Source organism: Leuciscus leuciscus (assembly GCF_965113295.1).
Source record: "Leuciscus leuciscus genome assembly, chromosome: 9".
Lineage (NCBI taxonomy): Eukaryota > Metazoa > Chordata > Actinopteri > Cypriniformes > Leuciscidae > Leuciscus > Leuciscus leuciscus.
This window is the reverse complement of record NC_138733.1, coordinates 8500934-8513778: the sequence shown is the minus strand read 5'-3', so window position 1 is coordinate 8513778 and position 12845 is coordinate 8500934. Positions and strand designations below refer to the sequence as shown.

General features: G+C 36.1%; 1 protein-coding gene across 1 annotated transcript; it reads right to left on the bottom strand.

Moving 5' to 3' along the window:
* Positions 1-2244: 2244 nt before the first annotated feature.
* Positions 2245-11829, bottom strand: chordc1a (cysteine and histidine-rich domain (CHORD) containing 1a). The gene is made up of 11 exons (XM_082180240.1): positions 11576-11829; positions 8756-8805; positions 6906-6962; positions 6463-6623; positions 6257-6360; positions 6087-6145; positions 5226-5296; positions 5042-5144; positions 4834-4953; positions 4657-4719; positions 2245-3597 (listed from the first exon to the last, which is right to left on the bottom strand). Exons 1-11 carry the CDS (start codon positions 11637-11639, stop codon positions 3430-3432), a joined length of 1020 nt encoding a protein of 339 aa, XP_082036366.1. The 5' UTR covers positions 11640-11829; the 3' UTR covers positions 2245-3429.
* Between the last annotated feature and the right edge of the window lie 1016 nt (positions 11830-12845).

The window sequence follows — 12845 nt, the reverse complement described above, 5'->3', positions numbered from 1 at the left end:
TGCTGTTTTTGTGTGCTATTTGCATGTTCTCATGATATATTTGTGCTTTTGGACTGAGAACTTTATATATCACCATTCCAGTACACTCTAAATGTATTTTTATTTATCTATATTTATATGAATGTTTTGAGCAGGTTTATATAATTTGCATATCATTTGTAATCATTATTTTTAAAACTATTAGGTATACTGTTCAACTCATATATGTTAAATAATAAAATACATGGTTACAAATATTTTGGACTGGCAATTTAAGTAAAAATAAACAGAAACAATCTTTCCACCATAAACCGTAATTTCCACCACTTTCCACCACTACAGTTTTTAAGAAAAAAAAAAAAAAGAATAGCCAATGATGTGGATCTAAATGTATTTTAAATCAAGTAGTAATAGTTCATTACTTACAATATATGTGTGAGTGACTTATAATAAACATAGAACTGAGCAAAAATGAAATGCTGTAGGCAAAAATCCCAACTCGTGGCATTTAGCAACTTTAAATAAAAATGCATTAAGTTCATAAAGTATTAAGATTTATTTTGTTACATGATTAGGTAGCCACTGATGTTGGTGACAGATACATAATCTTATATAACAGTTTTACAATATTATATTGTAATAAAATACATAAATTGAAAAGTGGTGGAAATGACATCTTTGAAAGCGCTCTTCAGAAAAACTGTTAAAAATAATAATAATCCATGGAATTCTAAAACTGTCCACTGTTATATTGTGTTAGAAGACAAATGAATGAAGCTAGAAAGATTGTTTTAAGAGTGTTTTAAGAGAGTGAATTTTCCATAAAGTCACAGTGCCAAAAGTGCTCCTAGTTGGAGAATCACCCATTAACACATGCTTAATAAACCACAGACAATACGAAACAATAAAAGCATGTTTAGCTCTAAAATGAAAAATATCAAACACATATAAAATAACGAATATGTCCTTTAGGGGAAATAGGCTATATTGGACTAAATGCGGAAGTCACCTGTAAAACGTCTCGAGACCTGAACACTCACCTTGATCAACGTTTGATCACATTCAGATTCACAAAATCCACCGCAGTTTCTATCAAGTAGTTACACGTAAATTCGTGTCTAAGCTTTTGTGAAGGTTTCCATTAAACACTTTGCATTTGATACTTAGTAGCTTGAATCGATTCTGGTTGTTTGAATGGCGAAACATCATCTCTGGTAATTTCCGTTCACTTATTATTTGTTACGCGCGCGCTCACAGTCCTTCACGTGCACGGCAGACCCATGTAGAGATCGCGCTGGTGCACGGGTTCTGTTCCGCGACTGGTGTCAGTCAGGTCAGGTGTCGTGTCAGTGTGTCGCGAATCTCGCTGTAATGTCAGTGACACATGCCACTATCCACTGGCACATGCCAATGAAGACCGGATGTGGCAATAAGCACAGTGACACGTGCCATTGGCTTCTGTGCGTCAGATGCCATGTCACTAATGTTAAAACTGCTACTGAAACCTGTTTCGTTACTTTCTCAGACAGTTGCTTCAAATCCCTCATGCTGGATCTGTGCCCGGTTGTTTTATAAAGTCAGAATGGAAAGCAAAATATATTTTAGCGCCTATAGCGCCCTATATTGGCCAGCCGCCCCTGGTTACAAATCCTTAATCAAATTCATAAATATAACACTACTTTAACATTACTAAAAATACATATCGAGTGACTGAAACAATCTTTGTCATAGATTTGATCACACCGATTTGACAGTCTCAACGTTCTTGTTTGTTTTATTTTCAGGATCTGAGGTGAATTATTATTGAAGCTGTCAGTGTGTCTATAAAGGTCACCCATAAATGATATTCACACACTCATTAGTCGCTTTTTACATTAAGTAAAGCACATAAACAATATCTGAGATTTTCATTGTCATATTTTGTAAGTTGATGTTCCAGTCGGGACTTCAAAGAAATAGATGGTTAGAGAAAAAAAACGTATGTAACATGAATTTATTTTTTATTTTATTTTTTGCGTGTTGCGGCGTCGCGTCTGGTTTGAACACTGTGTAAAAACTGACAGTCAATGTAGAATGAATGTACAAATAGTTAATAAAACATTCATGTGATGGAATGGTTTTATAAAAAATTCCAGAGAAATTCTCCCTAATAAAGTTCCCACTATGTTTTACAAAAAATAAAATCTCTAGAGAATGAATGCTATTTGAGCATTTGGCAAGTAAAATCTCCTGAAGTTAGACTGAATGATAAGACAGAAAAACAAATTTGAGAGTACAGTTCAATAATTTAATGTTTACAGTAACATGAGAGTCTAATAAACAATATATCCATCAGATTCGCATAAACACACTTATATTTCATTCTAGTTTTCAGTGATTAATGCAGTTTATTTCTAGAATGCCAAACCAGAGTAAGTGTGTGAAGCTGCTTCATTCTTCATCGACTACATTCATGAAACGACATGAACAAAAGTTCCCAATCCACGACACAAGCAAACCTAATCCAAGCTGAACTGAGACTGTTAAACTTAAGCTCAGCTAAGACTGTTGTTTAGGAGTGAATGTGCATGAAAATTAAGGCTGTAAATCATCAAAACAACATGAAATGATAAAACAACAAAAAGGCAACACGTATATTTGCTTGTATAAATGTTGACAGCTCTAACATAACAGAGGAAATAACAAAAATACAGACAAGACACTCTTTTTAAAACATTTTGTTTGATATTTTGTGTCTAATATGTGCATTAATTGGACTCATCTTACTCTCACCTCTACAGGAAAGCTAGAATTACTGGACCAAATCTGTTTTATTGCCAAATTGAAATTTTATAATTCAGTGAAATCATTTTGTAAAGACTTTAGATGCCATATTGAATCAGACACCAATGAAAACAAGGCTGTGAGAGATATTAAACGAATTGTTCACACAATGAAATTAGCATTTCTACAAATTAAGTAAAAAAAAAAAAAGAAAAAAAAAAGTGATGCTGCATTGATGTCATGTTAAAATTACCGTAATTACAAGTTCCTGATTAATAAAACCAACTAGTAAAATTTGTGATTACTAGTTGACTGTTGTGATGTGATATAAAAATAACTGAAATTGCAGCAGATCCAACAGTTAAAGATTAGTTAGGTATCTGTATGCATTAGTTTGACATTTACTATATTTTGATAAAGATTTCATATTATTAATATTAATATAAAGATGGTGCAAATGTACTTCTATCCCTCACAGCTTTGTTTTTATTCACATCTAAACTGATTAGAGTGTAAAGCAAGAACAGTCTGCGGCTGCGCTCATCCTACACAATCTATATTATCATATTATTATGAACTCCACTAAAATAAATCAATAATCTCACAGATTTGCCAGATCATACAGCGGGTGAGGATGCAGGTTTAGTTGATCACTGCTGTCTGAGAGCCTGAGCGTGTCGGCGGGAGTCAAGCGATCATTTTCTCTTGGTCTTGATCCTCTTTCTTCTCATTGGTCGGTTGAGGCTTTGGAGGGGGCGTGTCCAGCCGCCCCCAGGTTATAGGCTCCGCCTTCTTCATGACCACCTCCACTTTAGAGGCCATCATGTTAACAACACTCTTACTGATGTCAATCACCTGTCAAACACACAATCATACATCAACAAAACGACCCAAATACACTGCAAAATCATGAACTTTGAATTCTTCTTAACAAAACATATAATAACGCCATCTAATGGATGAAATTCACACTGTAAATCATTGACTTGAAAGTGTTAAGTCTCTTTTTCTAACTTTTTAGTACTAATGTAATCCAATCAAACATTGGCATAAATAAATGGAAGTATGAGAATTACATAGTTAAACAACTGTAATATATATTTTAAGTCAATTATTTAATTGTCCTTCCACTACCTCATTCATTTAAAAAAAAAAAAAAAAAACAACTAAAATATCACATTTGAAAATAATGTGTGCACAATTTATATTTGTCTTATACTATTATTTATATACTATTATAGTATTATTATGAATTAGATTTATTTATTTTTATTTTCAGCTTTCATTTTAATTCCAGTTTTGTTCTTTTAAGCTTTAATTTATTTTTATTTCAGCTTTAGAAATTTCAGCACTTCAACTTTATATGATTTCTTTCAACATTTCAAATGTATTACTTTTCATCTAATATTTTTAGATTTTGAAATACACTGTTGAATAACACTGTTGTCTACAAAGTAATTTCAAGCACTTTAGCAGATTTTAGAACAAATGTTTTTTTAAGATCATAATTAAGATAAAATTTAATTAAGAAAAGTTCATCAAATTATCTGAATAAATTGTGGTATTATAGTTAGTAAAACTAAAGTAAAGTAAAACTAAACAAAAGTATTTGTTACTTTAAATAAAATAAACAAAGGAAATAAAATGAAATATTTTAAAAAAAACTTTAACTTATTGTATTTCAGCCGTTTGCCAAGGCAACATTTTAGTACTAAAATATCAAACTTAAACTGAAATAAAAAGTAAACTAATCAAAAATAATCAAAAACTAACAAAAACATACAAATGAACTAAAATTAAAATTCAAAATATAAAAAATAAAAGCTAGTTCAAAATATGAATAAATCAATAATGTTATCTCAACGACACTAAATGTGTTTTAAGGACAGATAATGGATGGTCACTGAAACTCACCCCCCACAGGCTCATCTTCAGCTCAAACTCTTTTTCTCCATCAAAGATCAGACGCATTTTCAGCTGCAGAAAAAAATTCATCAGACAACAAAAGTACAGACCATTAATAAATAACATCACCACACTGGACAATGGCAAACACACAGTATATCACTTTAAACAGTCGAACTCCCTCACCGAGATGCTGTTCGCTTCCACAGAACAAAGCTCAGGATTCGAGTTCTTTGCATAGATAGACATGGTCACATGACTTCCTGTCTGGTGCCAATCAAATCGACATGGAGCCACTTTGTTACCCTGCAGGGACAGAAAACACACGCGTTTGAGAATCATAGTATATCATGTGATATTGACCTGTTGGACGTGAAGCCATTGCTCGGCTCACCGTGTCTTTCCTCCACTGGTGTGATCCTTTATTACAGCCGTCCTGAGACAGGAATGAGTTAAAATCAGATGTCTTCCTCTTACAGCAGCTCCAGTACTTCATCCTGAAACCATGCATGCTCATTAAATACCGTCTAAAAAGATGAAATAGTCGCTTTTCAGCGTCATTTATAAATTCTCCTCACCCCTCGTGGAAGATGGGCACTCCAGGATGATATGAACACGTTTCTGCATCAGTCTTTGGTCCGTTGTATGTCTAATAATCATAATGGCATAATATTAGCACACATATTTCATTAAAAAAAATATGAAGTAATGTTAATTTCGAAATATATTTCTAGATTATTAAAATCAAAAATTGTATCTGTTAATATTATTTAACGGACCCAAGTTAACATGAACTAACATTGAACATTGTGACAAATGTATCACTCAATATTATAATGCATTTAATGATGTTTAAGAGGCCATTTGATGTCTTGATTTTGTTTTTGGGCTCTACAAGAACAGATTTTCATGCTTTCATGTTCAAAAAACACATTATTTTCCCATATTCTCCATAGTTGCAGCTCCTCTCTTCCCAGTCTGTCAGTAACGCTCTGTTTAGTTCCTGTCTCTATGAAGCCCCTCCTTCTGAAAGCACACTGCACTCTGATTGGTCGGCTGGATCAGTGTGTTGTGATTGGTCAAGCGCTTTGAGTTTATTTGGGAAATGTCCCGCCCCTTACCATATCCGCCAGTTTCAACACACTACTAACTAACTCAACCAGGCCCCGCCACTTTATTCTGCGTATTAATTATTTAAATGAGGAATATTGTGACGTGTTCGTTCCTGGAAGAAACTCAAGACTACAATGGAGGCGTTTCAGGGAGTTCAGAAACAGTGACACTGATATAGAGAAGAACTCCTCCTGGAGGGACTGTTTCATGCTCAAACAGCAACATTACACACTAAAGAAAGATGAACATGGAAAAATCATAATAGGTCCTCTTTGACTAACAAGAGCTTATATCACCATAACACACAGAAGAAATGTTCTTCTAACCTTCGAGCAGCCTCCATTTTTACACGCCGTCCCAATTTTGACCTCACTTCCTTCCTCTTCTAGAGGTCAAAAAGATGCACATGTCAGGTTTTGCATGAGATGGTCAAGTAACTAAATAAAACGAGAATGAATCTAGAACCTCCTGCAAGTTTATAATGATGTAACGTCACCTTTCTCTTCGAGCTGAGCGGCGTCTGCGAGTCTGAGTTTCTCGAGCGTTTGGTTCAGAGACGGGGAGACTTTCCTCTGCAGCTCCACCAGAGGCTCCTCAGCGCTGAAACAACATTTATAAAGCGCTTTATACAGTACAGATCCTTTCAAAGCAGCTTTATCAGCAATTATAGCGATAATGATGATGAGCAGGAGGAAGAGTTACCTGGGTCTCTGGATGGACTCCAGTGGTTTGGGGGCCTGGATGATATACTCATTAAACCTGGGTTTCAGATCCTCCAGCTCTTTCTTCTCTCCTGAGACCTTCACGTCTGGTTTCACGGGTTCAAGCGGCTTCTCGCTGTTATGAGGACCTTTAGTGCAGCCCTGACAGAGAACGAGACATAAAACAGGAGACGTTTGCATGAATTTGCTTTATCTCAGTGACAGAATTCATGGATATCGAAGAGATAAAGGAATTTTACATGGTTGTGATATCGGTTAGCAACGGACAGTTTGAGAATTTAAGCACACCAATGCAAAACAGAAAATAGTTGTTCTCTCTCTTTTCTTCTGAAGAAGCATGAGGTGTTTAGACACCATCGAACACAAAAACACATTTATTTGCGTGTAAAATGTTCTGCTGAGATCTCAGAATGAGACACTTACTGCAATACTAAGAAAATCCGAGAAGTCTGTTGTCCGTCTCTTACAACACGACCAACCCTGAAGAAAGCAAGAGATAAAGAAAGACAGAGGGTTCGTTAGAGTGTCTTTTAAAGGGAAAACATGCATTATTGCACCCAGAACAATACAAAAACATTTCTCAGAAGACTGACACCAATAAGTACCAGTAAACAGTACAAAATAAAATCAATGTGCACTTAAGTTGCAATTATGCAATACTGCAATATCGACACTATGGCCCCGTTTACAGCTGGTATTAAGATGCGTTTTGGTCACAAGTGGACAACGTTAAATACTAGTGTAAACAGGTCTAAGACGCTTTGAGCTTGTCCACTTTCAACCACTTCTAGAGGTAGTTGAAAACACATTCGGCCGGATTGCTTTCATAGTGTAAACGCTCATGTGGTCGAATGTGTTCAAACAGCCACAAAAGACCGTCTACTCTCCGTCTACTGATCTAATGCTTAAACATTATGGGAAGAGCTTTAGCAGGCGGGATTTAAACTTTGTCGTCTGAAGACTACTGTCTGATTGTTTTTAAGATAAAAAAACTCAAGCACAATGTTCTCTCATCATTTCTGATATGTAACACACTCTCACAGCGTTCGGCTGATCTCGCATCTGTCAGAGCAGAAACAACAGTATGTTCTGTGTGTTTTTCTGTCGTCTCCGGTCTTGCTTCATATGTAAATTAAATGAGCTTAGATCGAAAGACCTGAATAAATCCATACATTTACCCACCCATAGACCCTCCCCTCGAAGAAATCAGGACAGAAGTGGCTTAAAGTGGACAAAAGAGATGGATTAAAACACCTGGTGTAAATGGGAATGTGTCTCCCTCGTCTACTTGTGATCTGATCGACCAAAACACATCTTAACACCAGGGGCCCTATTTTAACGATCTGAAACGCAAGTATCAAGCGCGAAACGCAAGTAACTTTGTGGGCGGGTCTTGGGCGCTGTTGTATTATACCGGCGGGATAAATGACTCTTGCGCCCGACGCAAATCTAAAATGGGTTGGTCTGAAGTAGCTTCATTATTCATAGGTGTGGTTTGGGCGTAACATGAAACCAATCAGAGCGACATCTCACATTCCCTTTAAGAGCAGGCGCACTTGTTCCATGGCGGATTGCTATTATAACGGCGGATTTGCCAGGCGCACGCCAGGAGCAGTTCACAGCCGAGGAGACCGACGTTCTCGTCAGGGCCGTAAAACACAGAGAAGTGACATTGTATGGGGATGGGAGAAACCCACCCAAATTAACTTCGGTTAAACAGGTGTATAATAATTTGGGTAAATGTGTAAGCTAGATTTATGCCTATTTTTTCACATCTTCATGGACACCACAATGATTTCCCTCGTGTGTTAATATTTTTCCTTGTAATAATGTATGGTTTTCTAAAAATGAGAACTGCTGCGTCTGTGTGTAGATGAGATAAGCAAAGTGCATGCGCGTTGTGCACACGCTACATTGATTATGGCCAAGCATGCGCCCTTAAAATAGCATATGAATAACATGCGCAACACGCCAGTGGTCAGTGGCGGAATTGTTTTCTAATCCTGCAAAATATCATCAGGGAACGTTTGCGCCGGAACACGCCTCTTCTTTGCGCTGAACCGCCCCCGGGAGCGCAAGTTCATTTCCTAACTTACCGACGTGCGTCTGTGGAGGGAAAAGTCCACTGTGCGTCGGGTGCAAAATAGGAATGATACATGCATTGGTGTACAAAGTCATTGCGCTGGGTACAAGATAGGGCCCCAGGTGTAAACAGGGCCTAGAATGAAAAGAATAAATACTTAATATATCCACGATCTTCTTCAGGCACTCACCTTCAGAGCATCATGAAACACAGGAACTCCAGGATGGTACGTACACGCATCTGCAAAACATATCAGTCATGAAACTCTAGAGGGCGCAGGCTGATGGTCTTTTACATGCAATCTGCAAGCAATCACATCATTACTGCAAGGCACAAGATGAAGCCTCTGCTGATCCTGCAGCCAATGAGATCGCTTGCTCAACATTTAAATGGTCTGGTTGATTGTTTTGCTGTAAGCTGGTCATGGGGCCTGTACCATGAAGCCGGTTTAGGTGGCTAGCCAGCTATGTTTCAGTTTAGTTTCCGCCAACCCTGGGTTTTAGGTACTATGAAAGTAGCTCGGCTTTAATCGGTGTTCGTCGCCATGGTATCTTACGCTGCACGGCTAACCTGCTCCGGGGCAGGTTATGTTCTGGATTCAAGATCTCAGACTGAAGTTTGACCAATCAGCTGATAGCAAAGAAACATATAGATGACGTAACTTATTCCCAGTGTCTGTTACAATGACTTCACCTTTTCTTCCAAATCCTGTGACATCTCAGCGCAAATTGTTAGACGAGCACTTCGTAGAGAAAGAGTTTTTAGCCAGACAAAATCCCCTTGCCTTTCCTGATAGTTACTTGTATGAAAGATACAGATTTTCCGCGGAAGGAATGTCTTATCTTTGCGAACTTCTTGAGCCGCACATAAAGAATTTAACACGTCGAATTCATGCACTTACTGTACCGCAAATATTGCGTTGCGTTTTTTTGCAAGTGGTATAGTCTTGCACGGTGGGTGACGCACAGAAGCTCGGGGAAAACACGGTTTGTCGAACCATTCGTAAGGTGGTCCTCGCTCTGCAGGAGTACATGAATAGTTTCATTAATAGTGTTCCCCGGACATTTATCGGCCATGTCCATAAAAGAGGGCTTTTATAAAATTGCCGGTAAGATATATTGATAGGGTGGCATCACATGAACACATTTTATTTTATTTTTTTCAAAAAGCAAATTGCACAAATGTACTATACAATATAATACATGTTAAGAATTATTTCTTATAAATCTTTATTATTATTCTGTTAATCTTATGATAGGATTCCCTAGCTTTCTTAGTAGTACAAATACGTTCTATATTTATGTAAAATTAAGTATGTATGTGTAGCCTATAGCCTATTTTTATAATATATAAAAAATGTGCATGTATCATTTTTTATATATTATAAAAATAGGCTATAGGCTATATTACACATATAGGCTACACATACATACATCATTTTACATAAATATAGAACGTATTTGTTTAACTTACACATTAACAATCAGCAATCTTTCTCCAACAGTCTTCTCTTGCTTTGGCAGCAGAGACCGTATTGTTTCGAGCTTGAAATACATATTTAAATTAATCGTAATTATGAATGATTATCTCTTGCTCCTCCGCGGAAAAATATATCGCTCTCGCTCTACCCGCGATTGGTTGTTCAGTGTCGACGTCACTCTTTTATGTGCACGCGTGCGTGGAGTAATCATAGCTTAAGGATCAAAGCCTGAGTTGACAGAGAAAGTTGATGAGCTGCATCATGGTACCAATAAAGCCTGATTGCATCGGTTTGGTTTTGTCAACTCAAAACTAATCCTGTAACCCCGAGTTTGTTCAGCTACCTTCATGGTACAGGCCCCTGAAGTTCCTCTGAACACCTCCACCTCCCCAGCTCCACCTGCCTAGATCTGCTACAGGATTTATGTATATTATTTATGCAGCAGCCGCATATCTTACATGATCTGTGTATCTATTAGCAGTAGCGAGTCCAGACTTGCTCTGTAACAGTAATAATCCACAGCAGTGTAGCAGATCTAATCCGCCAAGACCAAATACATTAACATTACCATATTCAATAACATACTAAAACTATCTGAGAGTTGTCATGATTGAAATTATTTTACACTTAAAACACTTAGAATCGTGTGTAACATTATTATCCAATCACTTATTTTAACATTTGTGAATGTTATAATCATTAGCAGTGGTAGTAGTGTATTATTGTTAATATTTTTTTTTTACATTACTGTTTTTATTAAATTAATATTTTTTTTTTTTTTTTCTTAAATACAATTTTCTTGAATCAGAGTAGCTGAACCTGAATGAGGGAGCAAAATGAATGTAAACCAATGTTTCAAGGATTTGTTTTCCCATTTTTTTTCAGGAAAGTTCAGGAAAAAAGCTAGTAAGCTATAATTAGACAAACTTTTGTAACACTTAAAATAATATTAACCAACATTATATGCATGTTTGTCAAGCAGTGCCAGAGTGGCATGTGATCACAAATATCAGTTTAATACATGTATAATTATTATATAATATAAATAATAGATAATTCATATAAAAATATTAAATCTAAAATAATTTGTAAGTTTATGCTTCAAGTATGTAATGTTTCAGGAAAAAATATGGCAAATATATGAAGTTATGTGGCATTTCCCTTTACAAACTATTGATCTTTTATACATTAAATAATGTCTGGTGGTGATGATTTATAATGTAAGAGCCCTTGATAAGGACAGTACATAATTCATTGAGCTCTAGTAGTATGCAGTGCTGTCCAGTTCACAATAACTCACTTATATGCATTATATTCTAAAATGCAAGCCTTATATTTCTATTAACAACACTGCATATATTTCTGACTCCGTTGTGTTTCTTACAGAAACAAGAGCCATGCATGCTTTCGTTTGGTCATTGAAACGTAAGAGTATGAAGGTAAATAATAGATAGCGCGGTACACAAAAAATAAGTAACACTTTCGATTGTGAATAAACTTTGTAACTAGATTAGTGTAACAAACACTCACCCTCCGGATTGATTTCTGGATCAAATCGCTGCCCGCAGCCTTTATTATAACACAGCACAGACATTGCGGACGGTTCACGACACAGATGAAGTATTCACAACCCGTAATAACAGTTTTTTTTTTTTTTGTCTTTTATTGCACTGAATGTTCGGGTTTGATGTCTGGAGCGCCCGTGGATACTGTGCCTCGCGCTGGATCTTTCCTCTGCCGGAAACTCGCGACGCGTTCGGGAAAATTCGCGAACTTTTCTGACACTCGACCGCAGAAACGGAAATAAGTGGGTAGAACGGCGGTCGGAATGAGTTTACATGTGATAAATGTGGTGGGTCTATTAATTTTATTTTTTATATTATGACGATTCGCTGCGTATTTTTAATTTAATGGCTTTTAGGGTTTCTCGCTGTCATCATTTAATGTAAATTATTGTCCGGTATTGGCGCTGCTGATATTGATGTTGTCACGTGGCAGCTGCTACTTTTCTCAGCGCTCGTAAGGATGAGCCAATCACAGTCGATTACGATTACTATAGAAGTTGTTTTATAAAATTAATTTTCTAAATAATTGCTGTGACGGATTTACATTTCCAATTCTAGGAAATCAATACATTTAAACTTTTAAGCTTTCTGGTGTACAGGTGTCTCCAATAAAGGAAATTAATGTCTTGAGATTTGAATGTTTGGATGGAGGATTCGTGTTTCCGAGCCGCCAAACGCCCCCTGGAGGAAAATAATTTTATGTCCAAATGAGAAACAATTATTACCTCTAGAATTTTCCGCGATACACCCGAACCAGCACGTGGCAGGGACTCGTGCAACATCGGCAAAGCTCGGAAAAACGGTGGTTCAGGTTCCCCTTTAAATGCAAGTCTTACCAAGCACAAACAATAACTGTACAATATGTTATGTGCAAATAGATTTTTTTTGTATTAAAAATAAAACAGAAATATATATATATATATATATATATATATATATATATATATATATATATATATATATATATATATATATATATATATATATATATATATAAATAAATAAATAAATTAGAAGAAAAAAAAATCATGAGAAAATAAGCCTGGGAAAAATAAAATTTGGTGATACAAATATTAAAGAGGCATAGCTTCTGTGCATTTTTAACTTTTGGAGAATAAAAAAAACAAAAAAAACAAACCATACATGCATATATATTTTGTTCCCCTCAAAAAACAGTTACATTGTTATGTTATATCTTATATACACACACGCCTATTGCTGTATAACCTTTACAT